The sequence below is a fragment of the Pseudorca crassidens genome, chromosome 8 (assembly GCF_039906515.1).
Source record: "Pseudorca crassidens isolate mPseCra1 chromosome 8, mPseCra1.hap1, whole genome shotgun sequence".
Classification (NCBI taxonomy): Eukaryota; Metazoa; Chordata; class Mammalia; order Artiodactyla; family Delphinidae; genus Pseudorca; species Pseudorca crassidens.
Window position 1 is genome coordinate 83,817,868 of NC_090303.1, and position 21,377 is coordinate 83,839,244.

General features: G+C 44.6%; 1 protein-coding gene across 2 annotated transcripts; it reads left to right on the top strand.

Annotated features, from left to right (window-relative positions):
• Window positions 1–2,254: 2,254 nt before the first annotated feature.
• On the top strand, window positions 2,255–18,471 carry GARIN1B (golgi associated RAB2 interactor 1B). Of its 2 annotated transcripts, XM_067746929.1 has the most exons (6): window positions 2,255–5,506; window positions 6,624–6,808; window positions 7,772–8,024; window positions 12,499–12,620; window positions 15,251–15,288; window positions 18,200–18,471. In XM_067746929.1, exons 1-6 carry the CDS (start codon window positions 5,258–5,260, stop codon window positions 18,373–18,375), a joined length of 1,023 nt encoding a protein of 340 aa, XP_067603030.1. In that variant the 5' UTR covers window positions 2,255–5,257; the 3' UTR covers window positions 18,376–18,471. The 2 variants fall into 2 exon arrangements, with proteins under 2 accessions (XP_067603030.1, XP_067603031.1); XM_067746930.1 differs by lacking the exon at window positions 2,255–5,506 and having other exon boundaries at window positions 5,619–6,808; window positions 7,797–8,024.
• The last annotated feature ends 2,906 nt before the right edge of the window (window positions 18,472–21,377 follow it).

A 21,377-nucleotide genomic window follows, 5' to 3' on the forward strand; every position in this document is an offset into this window, starting at 1 on the left:
CAGGCGGGACCCCAGTGGATTGGATCTGCACCTCCCAGCCCCCTGGCTGAGTAGGCTAACCCCAGGTACTTTATTAACTTCAGAATAACGCCACAGCGCCTGATTGACTATTTGGGACCTCACTTGTCAAACTATAGTGGGCTTTTACTGTTTTTCAGAAGCCAGTTCAATACACCTTCAAGGGTATTTTTTTTTTGTAACTACTGCATTCTGAGTACAGGTCTCTGATTAGCTTTCATTCTGACTTCTAAGAGTCATACACAAGCATTTACATATTAGAATATATATTTTTATTATAGTTTTTCCTTTTGTATGACAGTTGAGCTAGCACATCGATTTTGAAAACCTATATGTGTATATATTTATATTTCTATATGGTACAATCACTGTATTTTATTTCAGAACAGCAGAAGAGGTGTTACGAAATATTTGCCATGAAAAGGGGACTTGGGTCGGGCAAGGTTGCGGACGATCATATGGGAGTATTGACCTTCTCCTGGATATTTCCTGGTTGACTTGATGATACTTGAACAGACAACTTTAAGCCTTCTTTGCTGTCTCCACTTTCTCCTGCTCTCACCTCACCCTGGGGCTGCTCCTTTGCTCTGCTGGTCCCACACCTCCGTAGCTCTCAGGGAAGCAAGTCCCTGACAGCATCACTCGTGCCCTGGTGCAATCCCATGAGTGCCATGGCTCCCTCCTAGGCTCTCTCCCGCCCTTTCCCACCCAGCCCCTCAGCTACATCCTGCCTGTTCTGCCCTCACTCCAACTTACTTCTCATCTCCAATCTCTTTTGGACTGTCTGTCCAGGTGAGATCTTGGGCTGTGCTATCTCTCCTATGGCCCTTTAAATGTCCTTTTCTCTAGTTGGAGATGCATCCTGTTCTCATGGAATAATCTTTGTCAATTCAGCCTGGAGATCTGAAAAACGGTGAGCCCAGCTGAGCTTTTCTGCCTCTGCAGAGGCAGTGCTCTGATCAATAAGGGCTTCTACTCTTGAAGATTTTTCTTACTGTTGTTTTCCCTGAGCTGATTACTCATGACTCTGGCTGCCTGTCTCCTTTTGGGGGTGGTGGGTAATTTGTGAGAACACACACAATTATATTAACTTGCTTTCTTTATTATCAGGCCATACCTGGGTTTTCTGTTTTCCCTATCCTTTGGCCACCACGTAACCTCTTTCCTGGTTAGAGTGTCACTAGTTAAAATTTTGCTGTTAAAAAAAATATATGTGTTTACTGTGGATGTCAGAGGGAGTAATTCTGTGACATGCTTCTTTACAGAGTCTGCTGATAATCCACCAATATCCTTCATCCTTAAATAATAAATAATAGAACTCTACAGTTCTACATGGGCTCATGGCCACCCAGCGAAAAGCTACATTTCCCAGCTTCCCTTGTATCTGGGTGTGGCCATGTGACAGAATTCCAACCAATGGGATGTGAGCAAAAGTGATTATGCCATTTCCAGGCCATGCCCTTAAAAGGAAAGAGTGTACACTCCCCTTCCCCTTTCCCCTTCTCACTGGCCAGGATGCAAACATAATGGCAGGAGCCAGAGCAACCACCTTGGAACCCACCTGTTGAGAATAGCAGAGATACTCTTACCAGCTATGGACTGCTTACCTTTGGACCACTAAGTAAGAGAGAATCAAAATTCTGTTTTGTTTGACTCACTGTATTTTGGGGGCTTTTGACTACCTAGATTATACTCTAAGTAATACAGCTTCATGTTACTACCTTTACCCAGGAGCCTGTACTTCCTTATTACTTGTACTTATTTGTGTTTTCTTATTTCAAATTTTATGTTTTATGTCTTCCTTTTTTAAAAAAATTTTATTTATTTATTTATTTATTATCTTCAGCTGCATTGGGTCTTTGCTGCACATGGGGTTTCTCTAGTTGTGGTGAGTGGGGGCTACTCTTTGTTGCGGTGCACCGGCTTCTCATTGTGGTGGCTTCTCTTGTTGTGCAGCACGGGCTCCAGGTGCATGGGCTTCATTAGTTGCGGCATGTGGGCTCAGTAGTTGTGGCGCACGGGCTTAGTTGCTCTGCTGCATGTGGGATCTTCCTGGACCAGGGCTCAAACCCATGTCCCCTGCATTGGCAGGCGGATTCTTGACCACTGCGCCACCAGGGAAGTCCCAGTTTTTTTTAAAAATAGTGACACGTATTTAAATGGAACATATTTACCATGAAGATAATAAAGCTTAAGCTTCAGGGTTCCTTAATCACAGGGGCTATTCCAAGGCCCTAGGAGGACCTCCAGCAATTTTGTATCATATTTTTGTAGGATTTTAAAATTTCATTTTTTATGCTCCAGCATTTTTTTTAATTGTGGTAAAAGACACACAATGTAAAATTTACTATTTTAACCATTTTTAGGTTTACAGTTCAGTGGCAGTACATACATTCACATTGTTGTGCAAACAACACCACTACGAATCTCTGAGGCCTGGTCATCTTTCCAAACTGAAACTCTGTACCCATTAAACAATAACGCCTGACTCACCCCTCCTTCCAGTCTTCTTTATTTTTAAGAGTCTCCAAAATTGTATAAGCTTTAAACCCCACAAAACCTGGGCCCAGCCTCAACTGACAACCAGATATCCTGATCATTCTTTTTTTTTTTAAGATTTTTTTGATGTGGACATTTTCAAAGTCTTTATTGAATTTGTTACAATATTGCTTCTGTTTTATGTTTTGGTTTTTTGGCCGCGAGGCATGTGGGATCTTAGCTCCCTGACCAGGGATTGAACCCGCACCCCCTGCATTGGAAGGTGAAGTCTTAACCACGGGACCACCAGGGAAGTCCTTCCTGGTCATTCTTGAGAAAGCTTTTGAAATGATACCCAACCCTGCCCAAGTGACTTTAGCCTCAAACCAAAGGACAGTCAACATAGTCGAGGAGACTCTAACCAAAGTGCTCATCAGTAAATGCGCAAAAGTCAACAATTGTGACAGCATCAACATCAATGTATACACAGAAAAACAAAACCAATAAATTACTCATATTACTGGAATATATATTTATACAACTTTTTCCAGAAATTATGTTTGTCATTCTTAAGGTCCAACTTGATTGTAAATTAACCCCATTTTCTTCATTGCTTAGAATTATTGGTAAATAGTACCATAATTTCCTGTAAAATTTGCCCAGAAGAGTAGATAGTCATTTTATATAGTTCTATCAGCTTGTTTTAAGTCTGGCTCAAAGTCACAGAAAACCTTTATTTCTTTCATACTTAAAAGAAGTCTGGAGGTACAGAGTTCAGGACTATATGATAATTTTATGATTCACAATGAATTGGAGCCCTTTTATCGTGCTATGCTACCATCCTTGGCATGCCACTTCATGGCCCAAAAGGGCTGCTCCAGCTCCAGCCGTCAAGTCTGTATTCCAGTCAGAAGGGAAAAACAAGGAGTGGAAAAGAGCATATCCCCTTCCCATAATGATTCCTCATAGAAATTTCACCCAACACTTGAGTTTACCTCTTTTTTTTTTTTTTTTTTTTTTGTCCTATGGCTTACCTAGCTATAAGGGAGGCCAGGAAATGACATATTTATTCCAGAAACTTGTGTCCAACTAAAACCCAACCATTCTATTACTAAAGGAATGGAGAGAATGGATATTGGGACAGACAACTAAGTATCTGTCAAATGTTTTTTTAAAGATTCAGTGTGCTAGTTTTTGAGGTTTGATGGGGGCAGGTAGGAAGGAATAGGAACTTAAGGCACCATTTTATCATTGTGTAGCATTTTGTTTAGAGCTGAAAACTTGCTTCCTCACAATTAGCTATTTAGACTGGGTGCTAAAAAGCCACCCTCTACACACCACAAAAATGGGCTCAACAGGCTTGTAAAGAGAAAAAGTCATCTTCCATATTGAAGGGAATGTTTGAATGTCTCAATGGCCAAATATATCCAAACCATGTATCTAAGCCAATAAGATTTACTGTTGCAGGTAAGCTTTAACTGTGAAAAGCATCATATCCGCGTATGACTGCCATCACTTTTGTACTGTATGTTGTTTCCAGGGAAATGCAAACCACAGGATGCAGTCTCTGACCCCATCCTTAGAGAATGTTACCATAGAGGACATTTCTCCCACGTGGTAAACAAAAGAAAACAAGGAACGTGAGTGCAGAAGTTGCTTTAGCCATGAGGGAGCCGATAGAGCAGGGGCGTAATGGAAACGACTCAGAGAGGGAGCTGAATGAATCAGATAAGGGAAGCCTCGTGACCTTTCAGCCTTCTCCCTGACTTGTTAATGAAACACAAAAATAAACCTCCATGCTTGTACTTTGCATATGTTGGTTGTCAGATTGCTTTTCTAAATTGACTGTATTTAACCTTGATGGTGAATGTTCCTTGATGATTAATAGATTCTGGAATTTTGTCCAAACTAGAATGTGATTTCTCCCTGAAATAGACTTGAATAGCAGTCAGGCTGCTTGGTTCTTTGCCTCTGATCTAGCCATCCCAAGATCTGGGCTCTTTCTTCCTCTGGCTCAAGGATGAGGAAGTAGGGCTTGTTGATCCAGCAGAGCTACTTGTTGGGATTCTGTTCCTCTCAGCTGGTACCCTCACCAAGCCAGCCTCTGGGTAAGAAACTACTTGTTTCTACGGTTCTTCAGTGTGACTTCCTCAGGGAAATAAGGCCCGCAGAAGTAGCCAGCCAGCTGTAGGAGAACGCAGAGCAGGCACCTACAGCCCCTCAACTCCTTCCAGAAACAGCAAAGGCTACTGCAGATAAACCAGGGTATGTGGGGCCCACATGGTACAAAGCTCAGGAAGGCTGGGTTTTAAATTGACAACAGCCTTTAAAACTCTTTGGGGAAAAATAAATAAATAAATAAATAAGAAAACTCTTTGGGGGTAGTCTCATTCAGAGTAAGGGAGGGTTGAAAGGCAGGGAGGGTATTTTCCTTTTAGAAGCAGAAGGAGATTCCTAACAGCCTTCCTTCTTTGCTTTGTGCCTGGTTCAGTACTTTCTTAGCAAGTTCTGGGGGAGCTCAGGTCCTGAGAAGGGCTGGGGCCTGTCAGGGCACTAAACAAGCTGTGAAAGCACCCTGGAGGAAAAGGGAGGCTCCTCTGCATTTCCTTTTCCTGCAGGCCTGCCCTGGTTTTTCATGATGTCATCCATTCATCATTGTGATCTGATTGGTGGTCCCAGGCCTTGGCCAGCTGCCCAAGGCCAGAAGGGAAGAGAGAGATCCCAGGACAAATGCGCAACAGGCCCCTGAGCATGTGCGGAAATGCTGTCATCAGTTCCACATAGAAAGACTTGGAACAAATCGAAGAAGGCAGCCAAAGTCACAAGATCCTATCCAACCTTCCCTTCCCTGAATGCCTGGGAAGAATTCAGGGGCCTCTTTCCTGTGGATAGGGAACCAAATCCTGGAGTGGGCCTGGGTGTGGAGGAGGCACTGCTCTGCCAGATGGTTCATTCTCCAGAATTCAACCTGTTTCCTGAATCAGTGGTGTTTGAAAGCAACTTTGTCCAGGTACTCTTGGGCCGCTCAGAATGGCACTCCTTGATTCCTCTAAATCTGTTCCCACAATGTGACGGAGAGTCTGTCCCTGGAACTGGAGTGGAGTGACAACTGAGGCAAAGAGAGGAACCTGAGGCAAGGCTACCCCATCTGACCCTGACTTTGCAGAGCTCCGGATAGGTTTTCTCCTGCAGTCACTCTGGGGAGAGAGGTCAAGTGTTGTCTGCTCTGAGTGGAGGATTTGGTAGCTTCCTCCCTCGATTTACTTCCTCCTCCAGGCTGTCAGCTCAAAGCAGATGAACAAAGAGGCAGTAAAATGAGCTGCCCTTTGAGGGTTCAGAACAGAAATGTTGGTGGGTGAAAGAATAGGAGCTGGACGCCCAGAGAGATCTGGGCTCAGAGTCCAGTCCACTGCTTTCTTATCAGGAGGTGTCATCAGGAAGGTGACCTGCACACCCTGAATCCCAGTTTCCTCTATTGTAATAAGGGTGGGACTGACCTGGCTGTTCCGTGAAACACAGGAGGCAAAGGCCTTAGTGCAACGGCACTCAGTGCATTTTTGTTTCCTTGTCTGGGCTCCCCTCAGGCCAGATGGAACCCAGAATAAACAGAACTTGGAAGTTACAGGGACCTGACAGTGCAGAGAAGGTGCAGGAGATAATAGGGCCCCTCAAGAAAGTGCCAAAGGACAGGTTCTTCAAAGAAAATCCAGGAAACAGTCTGGGGAGGATTCACAGAAGTGTGACACACGTCAAGGAACCCTTGTGGGCAATTGCTAATAGTAGGTAAAGTAAATACTGGTACAGTTGTTTAACCAATATAGGTTAAACTGTGGTTCCCAACAAGCGATGATTTTGCCCCTGCCACCAGGGGGCATTTGGCAATGTCCGAAGACATTTGGGGTTATCGCAATTTGTATGGGGGGAGGGTGGAGATTGCTCCTGGCATCTATTGGGCAGAGGCCATGGACGCTGCTAAATATCTTACCGTGCACAGGACAGCTCCTCCCCCACGCAAAGAATTATCCAGCCCAAACTGTGAATGGTGCTGAGTCTGAGAAGCTCTCGCCCAAAACATACTGCTGCTTCTGCCAGTGCTCAGACTGTGCCCTGGGGGTGCTGCTTTGCAGGTCAAAAAGAGCAGGAACTGGATAGACATCTACAAAGCCTCCAACACCATGGCCCTTGGGGTGACCTCCTCTGTGCCCTGCCTGCCTCTTCTCAACATCCTCTTCATGGCCAACGTCAAATGGCACCATGGGCAGAGCCAGACATGGAACCAACCAACTACAGCCCCCAAGATCATCCTGAAGAGGTCAGCATCCTGAAGGGGGGCAAAGGGGGGCCATAAAGTGGACAGGAGTGAGGGCCAGTCTACACGCCCTCTTTCCTTCTCGCTGCATTCACTGCACTGAATTCTTAGGAAATCTCTCCACTTGGGGCCAAGGGGCAAGGAAGCCAGGCAGTCTGGCAGATGAAGCACTGGCTGGGAGATGCAGGTTCTAGTCCTTATGCAACTAACTAGACACAAATAATTTTTGAGTCACAGGTTACTTGCTGCATTGCAGTCTTCCTACTGGTAAAGTGAGTGGAACAAAGTCTCACTTGGAGCTGTAACATTATGCTTGTCGGGGATGAAACGGCCCTTTTAGATGTTTGAGCCTCTTCTGTAGGATATCTCAGGAATCTCTAGATATTCCCAGAAGCCCAAGCAAACCCTTCATTGCTCCATGTTGCTTCGGTGATAGACCTCTCCATTATGTTCTAGGTACACCTATGGCAAGTGCAGCCCAGACCCAGCTGACTAATACTAGATCCAAAGCCAACTCCTTGAATCTTAACTCCTTTGGGAGGAGTAATGGAGGCATTGAGGTCAATGAATGGACAAGCTGGACAGTGGGACCCAGCTCCTGTTGTGCTCTCAAGAAGGAAATTGAAAAGCCCTATGATCCCAGCTACCTTACTCCCGGGCTGTCCCTCTCAAGCAGGATCCAGGGAACACCAGCATGAGAATCATGGCAGGATGGGTAGAGGTTAGAATGCAGATTCCAGGGGCTCACCCCAGACCTACTGAATCTGAATCTTTGGGGTTATCTTGAGGCGTCTGCATTTTAAACAAGCTCCCCAGGTGAATCTGATCTCCCCAAAGTTTGAGCACCACTGTGCTAAGCATTCTCTCTCCTACCCACCAAAGCCTCAGTTCTGAAGGAGACACTCCTCATTTTCATGAAGACAGGGTTGGATCAGAAGCAATATGTGTCTTCCCTCACGCCTTCAGGATTCTCCCTTTGAAGTTTGTGGAGCTCCAGGTCTGTGACCGCTTTCAACGTGTCCTGCGGTCGAGGACAGTCACGGAGAAGATCTACTACCTAAGGCTCCACCCTGACCATCCTCAGACTGTCTTCCACTTCTGGATCCGACTGGTTCAAATTCTGCAGAAGGGCCTGTCCATCACCACCAAAGACCCTAGGATTCTCGTCACTCACTGCCTGGTACCCAAGAACAGCTGCAGTCCCTCAGGAGACTCACAGGTAAGTGGGCACCATTGGCTCCTCCAGCCAAGGTCAGAGCTGAGCTGTAGAGCTTCAGTGAGCTGATACGGGGGCACCCTGGGAAGCCTTGCCTTGGGCCTTTTCTAACCAGCTTTACTGATTAAAATTCACCTGAGTGTACAGTTCAGATTTTTCAGTAAATGTATAGAGTTGTGCAACCATCACCACAATCCAGTTTTAGAACATTTCCATCACCTTAAAAAATTCCCTCATGCCCATTTGCAGCCATTCCCTGTTCCTACTTTCTGCCCTAGGCAGCCATTGATCTGTCTTCAATCTCTACTCATATTTCTGAAACATTTCATATAAATGGAATCCTATAATATATAGGCTTTCATGTCTGGCTTCTTTCACTTAGCATAAGGTTTTTCAAGTTCATCCATATCATAGCATGGGGCCAACTCTAGGGTAGAGTCACAGATTATCAATAACTTATTCCTTTCAGTTGCTGAATCGTATTCCATTGTATAGACATACCATGTTTTATCTATTCACCAGTTGATGGACATTTGGATTGTTTCCAGTCTGGGGCTATTATGAATAATGCTGCTGTGGACATTTGTGTACAAGTTTTTGTATAGATGTATGTTAGGGTATGTTTTCATTTGTCATGGGTAGATTTCAAGGAATTGGAATTGCTGGGTCATATGGTAAGTTTATGTTTAAACCGGCAAACTGTTTTCCAAGGTGACAGTACCATTTTACATTCCCTCCAGTAATGCATGAGGGTTTTAGTTTCTCCGCATCTTCACCAGCAATGGTATTGTTGGAAATTCCCTGGCGGTTCAGTGGTTAGGACTCTGTTCACTGCTGAGGGCCTGGGTTCAATCCCTGGTCAGGGAACTAAAATTCCACAAGCCACATGGCCCAAAAAAACAAAAACAAAACAATGGTATTATCTTTTTGTTTGTTTTTTTGCGGTATGCGGGCCTCTCACTGTTGTGGCCTCTCCCTTGGCGGAGCACAGGCTCCAGACGCAGGCTCAGCGGCCATGGCTCACAGGCCCAGCCGCTCCGCAGCATGTGGGATTTTCCAGGACCGGGGCATGAACCCGTGTCCCCTGCAACGGCAGGTGGACTCTCAACTACTGCGCCACCAGGGAAGCCCAGTATTATCTTTTTAATTAAAGTCATTTTAGTGGATGTGTTATGTTTTTAATTAGGGTTTCCTGTCGAGCAACTTTACATGGGCCTATTAGTCATTTATATATCTTCTTGGTGAAATTTCTATTCAAATCTTTATTGAAACTTAAATATATATATATATATTTAATTTATTTATTTGGTTGTGCCAGGTCTTAGTTGAGGCAGGCCGGCTTCTTAGTTGCAGCTCACCTGCTCCTTAGTTGTGGCATGCAAACTCTTAGTTGTGGCATGCAAACTCTTAGTTGTAGCATGCATGTGGGATCTACTTCCCTGACCAGGGATCAAAGCCAGGCCCCCTGCAGTGGAAGCGCAGAGTCTTAACCACTGGACCACCAGGGATGTCCCTTGCCTATTTTTAAATTGATTTTTTTCTTCTTATTGAGTTGTAAGAGTTCTTTGCATATTCTGGATACAAGTCCTTTATCAGATGTATGATTTGTAAATATTTTCTCCCAGTCCGTGAGTTGTCTTTTCATTTTCTTAATGATGTCTTTTGAGGAGCAAAAGTTTAAAATTTTTATTTTATTTATTTATTTTATTTATTTTTATTTTTGGCTGCGTTGGGTCTTTGTTGCTGCACACAGGCTTTCTCTAGTTGCGGCGAACAGGGACCACTCTTCATTGCAGTGCACGGGCTTCTCATTGCGGTGGCTTCTCTTGTTGCAGAGCACGGGCTCTAGGCGCGCAGGCTTTAGTAGTTGCAGCGCGCGGGCTTAGTTGCTCCGCAGCCTGTGGGATACTCCCGGACCAGGGCTTGAACCCGTGTCCCCTGCATTGGCAGGTGGATTCTTAACCGCTGCACCACCAGGGAAGCCCAGAAGTTTAAAATTTTGATGAAATGCAGTTTATCAATTTTTCCTTTTATGGATCAGGCTTTTGGTGTTGTATCTAAAAACTCTTTGTTCAACCCAAAGTCACTAAGATGTTATCCTATATTTTCTTCTAGAAGTCTAGAAGACTTAGCTCTTACATTTAGGTCTCTGGTCCATTTTGAATTAATATTTGTGCATGATGTGAGGTAGGGGTACTTTTTTAAGTACTTTTTTTTTTTTTAGCCTGTGGATATACAACTGTCCTAGTACCATTTGTTGAAAAGCCTATCCTTTCCACATTGAATTGTCTTGGCATCTTTGCCAAAAATCAATTGACCATAAATGTAAGGCTCTATTTCTGGCTTCTCAGTTCTGTTCCATTGATTCGTTTGCCTATTCTTGTGCCAATCCCACAATGTCTTGATTAATGTAGCTTTATAGTAAGTTTTGAAATTGGGTGTTGTAAATCTTCCAATTTTGCTCTTTTTCAAATTGTTTTGGCTATTCCAGATCCTTTGCATTTCCATGTAAATTTTAGGATCAACTTGTCTATTTCTACAAAAAAAAAAAAACACCTGCTGGAATTTTGATAAGGACGTGGAATTTATATATCAATTTAGGGGAAATTGCCATCTTGACAATATTGAGTCTTTTAATACATGTATATCGAATGTCTTTCCATTTATGTCAATCTAATTTAGTTTCCCTTAGCAATGTTTTGTAGCTTTCAGTTTACAAGTTCTACACTTCTTTTGTTCAATATATTCCTAAGTATTTGGTTTTGTTTGTTTGTTTGTTTGTTTTTTGCGGTACGCGGGCCTCTCACTGTTGTGGCCTCTCCCATTGTGGAGCACAGGCTCCGGACGCGCAGGCTCAGCGGCTATGGCTCATGGGCCCAGCCGCTCCGCGGCATGTGGGATCTTCCCGGACCGGGGCGCGAACCCGTGTCTCCTGCATCGGCAGGCGGACTCTCAACCACTGCGCCACCAGGGAAGCCCTATTCCTAAGTATTTGATTGCTGTTGATGTTATTGTGAATGGAATTGTTTTCTTAATTTAATTTTTGCATCAGTCATTGAAAATGTACAGGAATACAACTGGTTTTTGTGTATTAATCTTGTTTATTAGTTGTAGTAGTTTTTGTGGATTCCTTGGGATTTTCTACATATGTGCATACATTCATGTCATCTGCGAATAAAGACAGCTTAACTTCATTTCCAGTTTGGATCCATTTATTTGTTTATTGCCTTATTGCATTAGTTAGAACCTTCAGTACAATGTTTAACAGAAGTAGCAAAAGTAGACACCCTTGCCTTGTTCCTGGTATTAGGGGAAAAACATCCAGTCTTTTATTAAGCATGATGTTAACCATGAGATTTTTGTAGATGCCCTTTATAAGGTTCAGGAAATTCCCTTCTATTCCTTGTTTATTGAGAATTTTTATCATGAGTGGGTATTAAATTTTGTCAGATGCTTTTTCTCCATCTTCTGAGATGATCACATATTTTGTCCTTTATTCTATTAATATAGTATATTACATTAATTCACTTTTAGATGTTAAACCAGCCTTGTGTTCCTGCAATAAATTCCATTTGGTTACAGTGTGTATGATCCTTTTTATATATTACTGGATGTGGTTCACTAGCATTTTGTTAAGGAGTTTTGCATCTATGTTCATTAGAGATATTGATCTGTAGTTTTCTTGTGATAGCCTGGCTTTGGTATCAGGGTAATACTCACCTTACTGAGTAATTTGGGAAGTGTTCCCTCCTCCTCTGTTTCTGAGTTTGTGACGATTGGTGTTACTACTTCTTTAAATATTTGATAGAATTCAGGGAAGCCACCTGGGCCTTTTTGCCCCAGGCCTTATAGTATAATGAACAGAAGCCTGACTTGAGTTACAACACAAAATCCATGAAGGCCGAGATTTTTATCTGTTTTCATCACTTCGATTCCCCAGTGCCTGGCACGTAGTTGATATTCAATAAATATTGAATGGCTATGAGCAGTGTGCACAACTGGGGCATCTCTGGGGTATCACAGGCAACAGGAAAATAGGCAGTTTTACTCTGGCATAAAAAGTAGCTCAACGTAGGATATTTCTTAGAGAAATGAATTTGAAAAACATTAAATTCCTACAATAAACATTTAATCCCCTTCCATTTAAATATAAAACCAAGTAGCATAAGCTTTATTAAAGTTTATATTAATAGGCTATTCAATAACATTAAGGTATGTTAATAAGAATAGCTTATCTACTAAATTATGTTTAAAGTTTTCAGGGACAATGTTATTCTTGGGACACCAAAGGATATTATAACAGTATGGAGGTATAAACAAACAGATATGGCCTCAGAATTGCCTCTCTATGCAGTTGGCGTGGCTCTGTCTGATAGGACAGCTGAGTTCTAACCTTTAGGGTCTGGACCATGATATTAGGAAAATGCAGAGACGCTGAGAACTTAACCACCTGGTTTTGCTTTTTTCCTCCATCTAGTTAGTGCAGAAGAAACTCCAAGCCTCCCAGCCCAGCGAGAGCCTCACGCAGCTGATGGCCAAGGGGGAGAGTGAGGCCCTCTCTCAGATTTTTGCCGACTTGCACCAGCACAACCAGTTCAGGTACATGACTCAAATCCAGCCAGCATGACGTTCCAGATGGTCTGTGCTGGGAGATCCAGAAACCAAGTTATCTTGGTTAATGGGCACAGGGAGGTGCATGAAGTATTGCCCCTCAGTATCCAGTCTGTATTCTTGACTCAGGGCAACCTTTTCCTGGTCTCTTTGCCTAATTCTCCTTCTCCACAAGCATCGTGGGCTTGACCCCAGAGGAGGAATTTTATAAAAAATGGAAAGTAGCTTCTTCAATATTAAGAATAAATTAGTAACACAGGTGGAAAAGTAAAACCTAATTTCTAAACTCGTTTCTAGTCCTACAGAAAAGTAATCAAAACGTTGTTTAAAATGTCATCATCTGTCCCTGGGTTCCGTTACCTACTTACCTGGCCTCTGCTTGAACTTTATGGAGCTTCCATAGTCACTTTTTTTTTTTTTAACGTTTTCTGGAAAGCTCCCTCCTGCAGGCCTGTCTTCTCCATGCCTGAGGAAATGTCCTTACATGTACAGATGACTAAGGGTTGCGTCTTAAGACTGGTTGGTATGAGAGAGACAGAGGTCGAGAGCACTTAGACCACAGGGCACCACGGCCAGAGAGCAAAGATAAAATGGGAACCGGGGTCCTAGTGAACTTGATTTGTGGTGTCAAAGAAAAGGAAGAACAGAAAAAAATTAGTAAATGTCACCAGAAGAGAAAAACGAGGTGTCAGAGAGAAGGAGATTTTTGTCTTGACAGGGACCAGCAACTCAGAGACAGAATTTAAAAAAAGAAAGTTTTCTTTGTGAATGCCAGTAATAAACTGAAAACCAGGAGAGCTCAGAGGATGCAATCTCTCATAATGGGTAAGAGCTCACACAACCCTGGGCCCAAGTCACCACTCTGACTATGAGCCCTTGGGGGCATATTGCTTAACTCTGCTGGGCCTCGGTTTTTACACCTATAAAGTAGAAATTGCGGTACTGCCAACCTCAAACAGATCGTGTCAGGATTAAATGAGCTCACGTGCATCAAGTGCTCGGCCCAGCCTCAGCAAATTTACAGGAGGATGTAATAAACTCTCAATTAATATTAACTTGTAGGAAATTCCCTGGCGGTCCTGTGGTTAGGACTCTGTGCTCTCACTGCCGAGGGCCCGGGTTCAGTCCCTGGTCGGGGAACTGAGATCCCGCAAGCTGCGAGGCACGGACAAAAAGAAAAAAATTAGCTTGTATTATTAATTCTAACTTGAGCTGGAAGTAGAAAAACTATTAACACAAGAAAAAGACTTGTTAGTTGCCCGCTGTTAAAGAATTTAAACTGGGGTTGTCACTCTGTATATCATACAGAGATCTGTAATGAAGGAAGATGTAAGATGGTAAGATGTCACATTGCTGAGCTGGAGAGCCCTGGACTCTAATGGAGGAAGATATTTGATATCTAATAGCGAGATATTTTGACTGTCTTAGAATGTTAACTTACAGATTTTCTTTATTACTCTGGGAAGGACGGCTTCTGTTTATACCTCACTGGTCACAATTCAGTCACATGGCCACACCCAGCTGCAAAGGAGGCTGGGAAATGCAGCCTCCATTCCACATAGCCATGGGCCCAACACAAAATTAGATGTTCTGCCCCGGAGGGAGAAGGGAAAAGGGCATGCTCGGGACCTACTGGCAATCTCTGGCACAGACAGCTTTTAATATCTCCAGGAGGTCAGAGGAGTCAAAGACCTGAAGGAGAAACATGCACGAGCCAGTTAAAGGGTGGAGAAAGCTGTGCAGGGTAAGGCAACAAATGAGGCTTCGCCCTGAGGAAGCAGCTTGGTGAGTGCAGAGAAAGGGAAGGAAGGCCAGTAGGGAAGTGGGGATGGTGGTAGGACGACATACATAGAAGTGGGCAGGGACCAAGCCAGGCAGGGGCTGGGAAGCCATGCGAATGGATTTAGGCTTTAAGTGTAATGGGAGCCTTAGCAGCATTTTAAACAGGGAAGCGGCGTGATCCCATGTACATTTTAAAAAGGTCATGCTGGCTGTTGCAGTGACAGTGATTTGAAGAGAGGGAGGCTAGGTGTGGAGGGACCAGCCAGGGAGCTACGGCAACTGAGTCTGGGCTGTCATGTACAAGACGGATCAGAGGGATGTGAGAAACAGGGAACATTGAATTTTTGCTTCCTTGTCTCAATAATTGCTTTGTACAGACATTTAGTTTCTTCTCTTTAATTTTTCAGCATGAAGCCCCGAGTGATGATTTTTCTCCTCATTTAGGCAGGTTCTAGTCTGGTTGCGGTTATAGCAGTTTTTGCACGTTGGCAGCAACATGCAATGTACAGCAAATAAAATAAATGGCCAAGACGCAGGACCAAACAGATGGAGTCACACCCACTCCACCTCAGCAAAATCAGCAGCCTGGGTTCTGCTGCCCAAACTCCACCCCATCCCGCCTCCCCCTTCCCTATTTTTTCTTCTGCTACTTTAATATGCGTCACACCCACCCAATATAGTCACAGCTGGCCTTTTTCACATTTATATCTGCCTCTAAAGCTTTTGTTGCATCAGGAAAAATATAACTGGAAACAAGATTTAAAATGAGAGTTTCATGCTCTATTCTTTTCCTTTTGATTTCCATTTTCTTGATCCTGAAATGGCTGGAGTTCCAGGAGCAGCAGAAAGACAGAGAAAAAAAAGGACAGTCCAGGTAACGGAGGGCACGGGGCACCCTTGTCTCGGAGAATTTTCTGCTCGGCAGATATAGGAGTAAGATTGCCTCTAGTACCCCACCCCAACTTTCCTGGTGCTGTCAGGGTTGCCGTCATCCTCCTGTACCTTAGTTTGAGTTCCTCCGGGATCTTTGGCCACCATAGTCAATTTGGCATCAAATCCTATTAATTCCTTTCTTTCAAATGTTTCTTATATTCTTTACTTCATTTCTACTCCCACAGATCCCACCCTAGTCCACTTTATCATCTCTTGCCTGGACCACGGCAGCGATCTTCTGCTAGTTCATTCATTCATTTATTCATTCAAAAGCATGCACTGAGCACTTGGTAAGTGCCTAACACTGTTGAAGGCTTTGGAATCACAGTGAAGAAAGACACAGCACCCGCTTCAAGGGGTTTATAATTTTTGGAGTCAGATGGGTAAGTCCCCAAATTACATAACCTCTCCTTCCAGGCAACATTCAAAGCTCAAGCCTGGGGTGCCACAGGAGCACAAAGACAGGCCTCCCTCCCTCCTCCCGGGAAGCTGTCCCAGAAGGCCTGGGGTCTGAGCTGAGTCAGAGAGGATAAGTACGAGTGGGCTGGCCAAGGCGGATGAGGCGGGGTTTTCCAGGAAGAGACGCAGAGTCTGTGTGAGACAGCATGACCCATTCTGGAAACAGCAGCCCTGTTCCCGATTTATTTCTGGGTTCTAGTTTACCCCAGATCCACTCATTTTGGCATGGATGATCCTGCATGAACTTTCCCCTCGTACCCATCTCACCTGGTCACTGTCCCCTCCTCAAATGGGAGCCCTCTGACTCCTCCTGTTCTCCAGCCCAAATCTTCTGCTCTGGTCAAACCTCAGCTACCCTTCCCCATGCCTTATTCATCCCCCTCTCCTCCTTTCCTCCTGATGCCACCCTAAACCCTACCTAACCTTTCAGGTCCACTCACGACACCTTCCTGCCCAGACAAATCTCTCCTTGCTCATAACCTCTCTTACACAACATACTATCCCTGATTGTTTCATAGGCTTAAGTCTTGTTTCTTCAACCAATACTAAATTTTTCTGGTGCCTCTGAATTTCTGCAGTGGCAAGCACAGGGCTGGGAACACAATAGGAGCTCAATAAATATTTGTGCACCACACCACTAAGAAATTATTCCTCCAAATTGGCTCAGGAGGCAGTCAGAATATCATGTTATATTTAGAGATTTAGAGGAATGTGTAGATCCCAGGGGAGCTGTGCCAACTTTTATCCAAACCAGGGGTTGCAGCTCAAACATCTGCAGGGGGTATAGAGGAGTAAAGAGTCTAAGTGTCATAGATATAAGAAATGGCTGGGTTTGCTCTCAACTCTGTCATTGGTAAAACAACAGCTGGGCTGACACTTGGTTTCAGCATTGAGGAGACAATAGGGAGTGGTGGGGACAGTGGCATGAAAAAGTGAACGTTTCAATTAAAGCTTCAACTAATTGTTGCCACGCTGCAACACAAGCCTGGGGTTGCCAGATACTCTGATTTTTCAAGAAAAAACAAAAATCTGAATTTTTATATCACATACCCCCCCTCCCCACTTCATAAAATACTAAAGTACAGTACAGGCCAACACTTAGTGGGCAAACAAAAGGTATCCACAGACCAAAGTGAGCCCGGAGGCTGCCAGTTCACAACCCCTGTTCTATATGGTAAATAGAGCTGATTGCTGGCCCATGTTTTCTCCAAGTCTAGAAGTGCTTTCTCATATTATGTGACTGCTAATACAATGGTGATTCATTAATTAATGTTTTTCCACATACATTCAAACACAGACACACACACACACACATACACACACATACACATACACTCAAAACATACCGCATGAGATTAGAGTTGAAGAAGACAGAAATAGAGAATATTTCAAACTTATTTCTAGGATTTGAGAGAACAGCTAGAATTTCAGACTCACAGGCCATCTGTGTCGTGGGAACTGTTATTCCCAAGATGCCCCTAGGCTGATTTCAATTAATCATCCTGGGGTGTCCTCAGGACCCTGCTCTTTCCTCGGAGCTGAAGGAACCCCTCTTTTCTCTTTGGGCGAGGTAGTGTACCCTTTCAGTTTGGAAGGACAGTCACACCCCAGCCTCTTGGAACTTTTGGATGACGAGAGAGAGACAGAGAGAGAGAGACAGAGAGAGAGCGAGAGAGAGCGAGAGAGCGCGGGCGCCACATTTGGAAAAGCCAGCGTCCCCAAGCTTACCTGTGTAGTTGAATCTTTCAACTCCCTATCAGTGGGTGGTGTGACCTATCACAGTGCTTCCCAAACTTTCACGTGCAAATGATCCCCTGAGGATCTTGTTAATATGCAGATTCTGATTCAGTGGGTCTGGGTGGACCTGAGACTGCATTTTTCACATGCTCTAGGTGATGCCGAGGCTGCTAGGCTGCAGCTTTGAGTAGCTGAAGCCAAGTGGACCAGGAACAGGCTCTGGCTTCAGGCCATCTGGGTTCAAGGCCATTGCCAGTTCAGCTAGCTGAATCTCCTAGGGAAATTCACTTGGTTAACCTCTCCAAGGCACGTTGGTTGCCTCCTTTTACTGGTACTGCCTTGTTCACATGACGTAGTGGTAAAAACACGGGCTCTGTTGCCTGGTTATCTGGCCTTGAATTCTGGCCTTGCCTCGTCATTTTGTGACCACAGGTAAGTGGCTTAAACTTGCTGGGCCTCAGAATCCTCATGCAGCAAATGGGGACTGTGGCAGCACTGACCTCCCAGGGGTTGTTGTGAGTATTAAAAGAGCATTGACGCCTGTAACTGTTTGGAACAGTGCCTGGCCCATAATAAGCACCTCGCAAATGTTGGCTGGCCTCTGTGAGAGTGCTCTGTGAATTAAAGTACACAAATGCATTCCCTTTTTGACCTAGAAAAAAACCGTCCCAGCGAAGGCTCCATCCCTTGCACCCGTGACCTCAGTTGGAGGGAGTCGTTCACCTATGGAGAGTGGGAAAGAGAGAACGCCACTGGGCTGCAGCCCCTCTCACTCCTCAGCACTCTGGCAGCCTCCGCCGGCCCCAGCTGGTACCACTCATGGGTACGGTGATGGGGTTAATCCAGCTGCCATCCTGGGACAGGCCTGGAATTCTACCTCAGGCCTGGGTTCAGGTCCTAGGGTCCTGGGGATGATTCCAGGAGGCTGTGGGGTGGGAGTGGGGGGGCCTCTTTCTTTCTTTTTTTTTAAATTATTATTTTATTTTTTAATAAATAAATTTATTTATTTTTGGCTGTGTTGGGTCTTTGTTGCTGCGCGCGGGCTTTCTCTAGTTGCAGTGAGCGGGAGCTATGCTTCGTGGTGGTGCGCGGGCTTCTCATTGCGGTGGCTTCTCTCGTGGACCACGGGCTCTAGGCACTCAGGCTTCAGTAGTTGTGGCTCGCGGGCTCTAGAGCGTAGCCTCAGTAGTTGTGGCACACGGGCTTAGTTGCTCCGCAGCATGTGGGATCTTCCCGGACCAGGGCTCGAACCCGTGTCCCCTGCATTGGCAGGCGGATTCTTAACCACTGCGCCACCAGGGAAGCCCTCAGCCCTCTTTCTTCCTGCCCTGTTCTTCTTTACCTCCAACAGGCCTGAGTGAAACCCTAAGTATGGCACCTCCAGGGCCACCAGAGGCCCCTGGGAGTTCCTGCAAGTGGCTCTGAAGGGACAGAGACTAGCAGGACGCTGTCGTCACTAGAGCTGCCTTCTCCCTGCAGTGTGGGAAGCATGAGGGTCTGCCTCTGCAGCGGGGAGGGGGGAGCTCCTTTTCCTTCCCTGAGCTCCTTGGAGGCCCCAACCTTCCACTGAGGAGAGTGGGAAGGAGCTAGAGGCCCTAGCTGGGGCCCAGCCCTTATCTTCCCAAACTCCAACCCTCATTCATCCATCCATGTATTCATTTAACAGTTATTCATTAAGTACTTCCTTTGTGCCTCTGTCTGACCAGAGAGACACCCTTAAAGAAGGTAGAAGTGGTTATATGTTTTCCAGAGTAAAGTATTATCAATAAACCACTAACTCTTACAAGTTACCTGTTATTAATAGTTGACAATTTTAAAAATTAACAGAAGTATCTAGGTGCCCACAGAAGAGCTTTTGAGGTGTTATATCTTATTGAAAGTTTTTCGCTCCTACTCCTACAGGAAGTTCTATTTGAGCCACACTTTCACACTGGAGAGAATCTATGCAGCCCTCGCCAACGCCACTCTGCAGCATTCAGCTTTCTGAGGGACTCTATCTGGATGGAAGGGAGGAGAAAGCTGTAACTAAGGAAGAACTAGAATAATCTCACGCTGACAACATAGCCTTTCCCTGGAGAACCACTTGGGAGCATGGCTCCTGGATGAGAAGCATTATTCCAGCATCATTCCAGTCCATAACTTCATGTCCTCACCACTGCACATCACCACACCTCACATCCGTTCCAGCACAAGAAGGTGTGCGCTCAGAAGGACCAGGACCAAGAGATGGAGAGAAGGAAGGAAAGAGAACCAGGACCAGAGAAGAGGTGGAAGAGAACAAAACAGGGGTGAAGAGGAATGTGGAGGGTGGAAATCAGAGAAGAAGGAAGATGCAGAAAAGTGGTGACAGAAAGAAACAGAAGAGAGGACAAGAGAAGTACACCTCTGAGAGAGGCCTCACCGAGCTTCTATTATCTAATTTAAAACTTGAAAGTAAGGCCATATACCAAAAGCGATATGTGTTTTCTTCTCCGCTCAGATTCCTCTGGATAAGGAGGAGGAGACAGAAATGAATTCCAGCCAAAGGCTTCTCCTTAAATGTCCCTTTTTGCCAGTTTCTCTTGCTAGTCCCTCTTTTCTGATTCAAGCTTTAGACCTTCTTCCTTAGTGCATTCCCTAACTTGAACTTGCTAGCCTGGCCCTGCTGTTCCAAATGGCGGTTTGGGTTTGAGGCTGCAGAAAGGTTCCTGCAGGAGGTTGTTAAGACAAGGTCTGTGAAATAGGCGGAGTTTCTCTTTTGTGTTCAAACTTTCAAAGTTTACTATTGTCTCAGCCCTACAAACACTGGCTCACTTCCTTTTGCATATGACACCCCCTTGAAATGTTGACATATCTTGTTAGCGCTTATTAGAGATTCCAAGGAGAAGAGACACAGGCTCAAAGCACAGGTAAATCAGAGGTTCCAGGCTCGAAGTATAGGTAAAATCAGCGGTTCACAAATTATAGATCAAGAGAGTCACTAAGGAGGGTCTGTCAGACGGCCCATGGACTGACCTCTATTTAAAATGCACAATATTTCACATTCAATAAAAACCAGACTATGAGTATTTCAGAAAAGCTACCCAACCTTCTAATTGGAAAGCTTTTTTGGATGTCTTGCTTTGATTTAGGATACCCTAGGAGGGTCTTTTTCTTCACTGAAGTGGTTTTTTTTTTGAGGGGGGGGGCAGTGACAAAATAACTTTTTTTTTAAACTTTTTATTTTATTTTGGAGTACAGTTGATTAACAATGTTGTGATAGTTTCAGGTGATTCAGTTATACATATACATATATCTATTATTTTTCAAATTCTTTTCCCATTTAGGCTGTTACATACTATTGAGCAGAGTTCCCTGTGTTATACAGTAGGTCCTTGTTGGTTATCCATTTTAAATACAGCAGTCTGTACATATCAATCCCACACTCCCTAACTATCCCTTCCCCCCATTCACTGAAGTGGTTTTCAGACTGAAATGGTTGGAGGGCTAAAAAGTAAGTTCCTGGACCACCATCACTCTTGCCAAGGATGAGTTATGTCCTAATTCTTGGTGTTTTCAATATCCACATAGATGATCCTTCCCCTACCCTGGTCGCTGTTACTGTCCTTCACCCTCCTCAGCCACGGACCCCCCTGATTTTATCCTAGAGTTTGTCATTAATAACTGCACCCCACCCCATTATTCCTACTCTCCAACTATGCCATCTCCTATATTTCCCTGAGTTCAATAATCCTTCAACCCCACCAGTCCTGCAATCTCTTGCTCCTTCTGGGTTTTCACTATCCCTCACTCTCCTCACATCCTCAGTCCCTTCCCCTCCAGCCTAGATTCCAGAATCCATCCTGAATATTATCA

Excerpts from the sequence above, each read along its gene's own strand:
- GARIN1B (XM_067746929.1), top strand. The coding sequence starts at position 5,258 with ATGCTGTCATCAGTTCCACATAGAAAGACTTGGAACAAATCGAAGAAG. Across the intron at positions 8,025-12,498 it reads GTCCCTCAGGAGACTCACAG|TTAGTGCAGAAGAAACTCCA; the intron begins GTAAGTGGGCAC and ends TCCTCCATCTAG. Across the intron at positions 12,621-15,250 it reads CACCAGCACAACCAGTTCAG|GAGCAGCAGAAAGACAGAGA; the intron begins GTACATGACTCA and ends CTGGAGTTCCAG.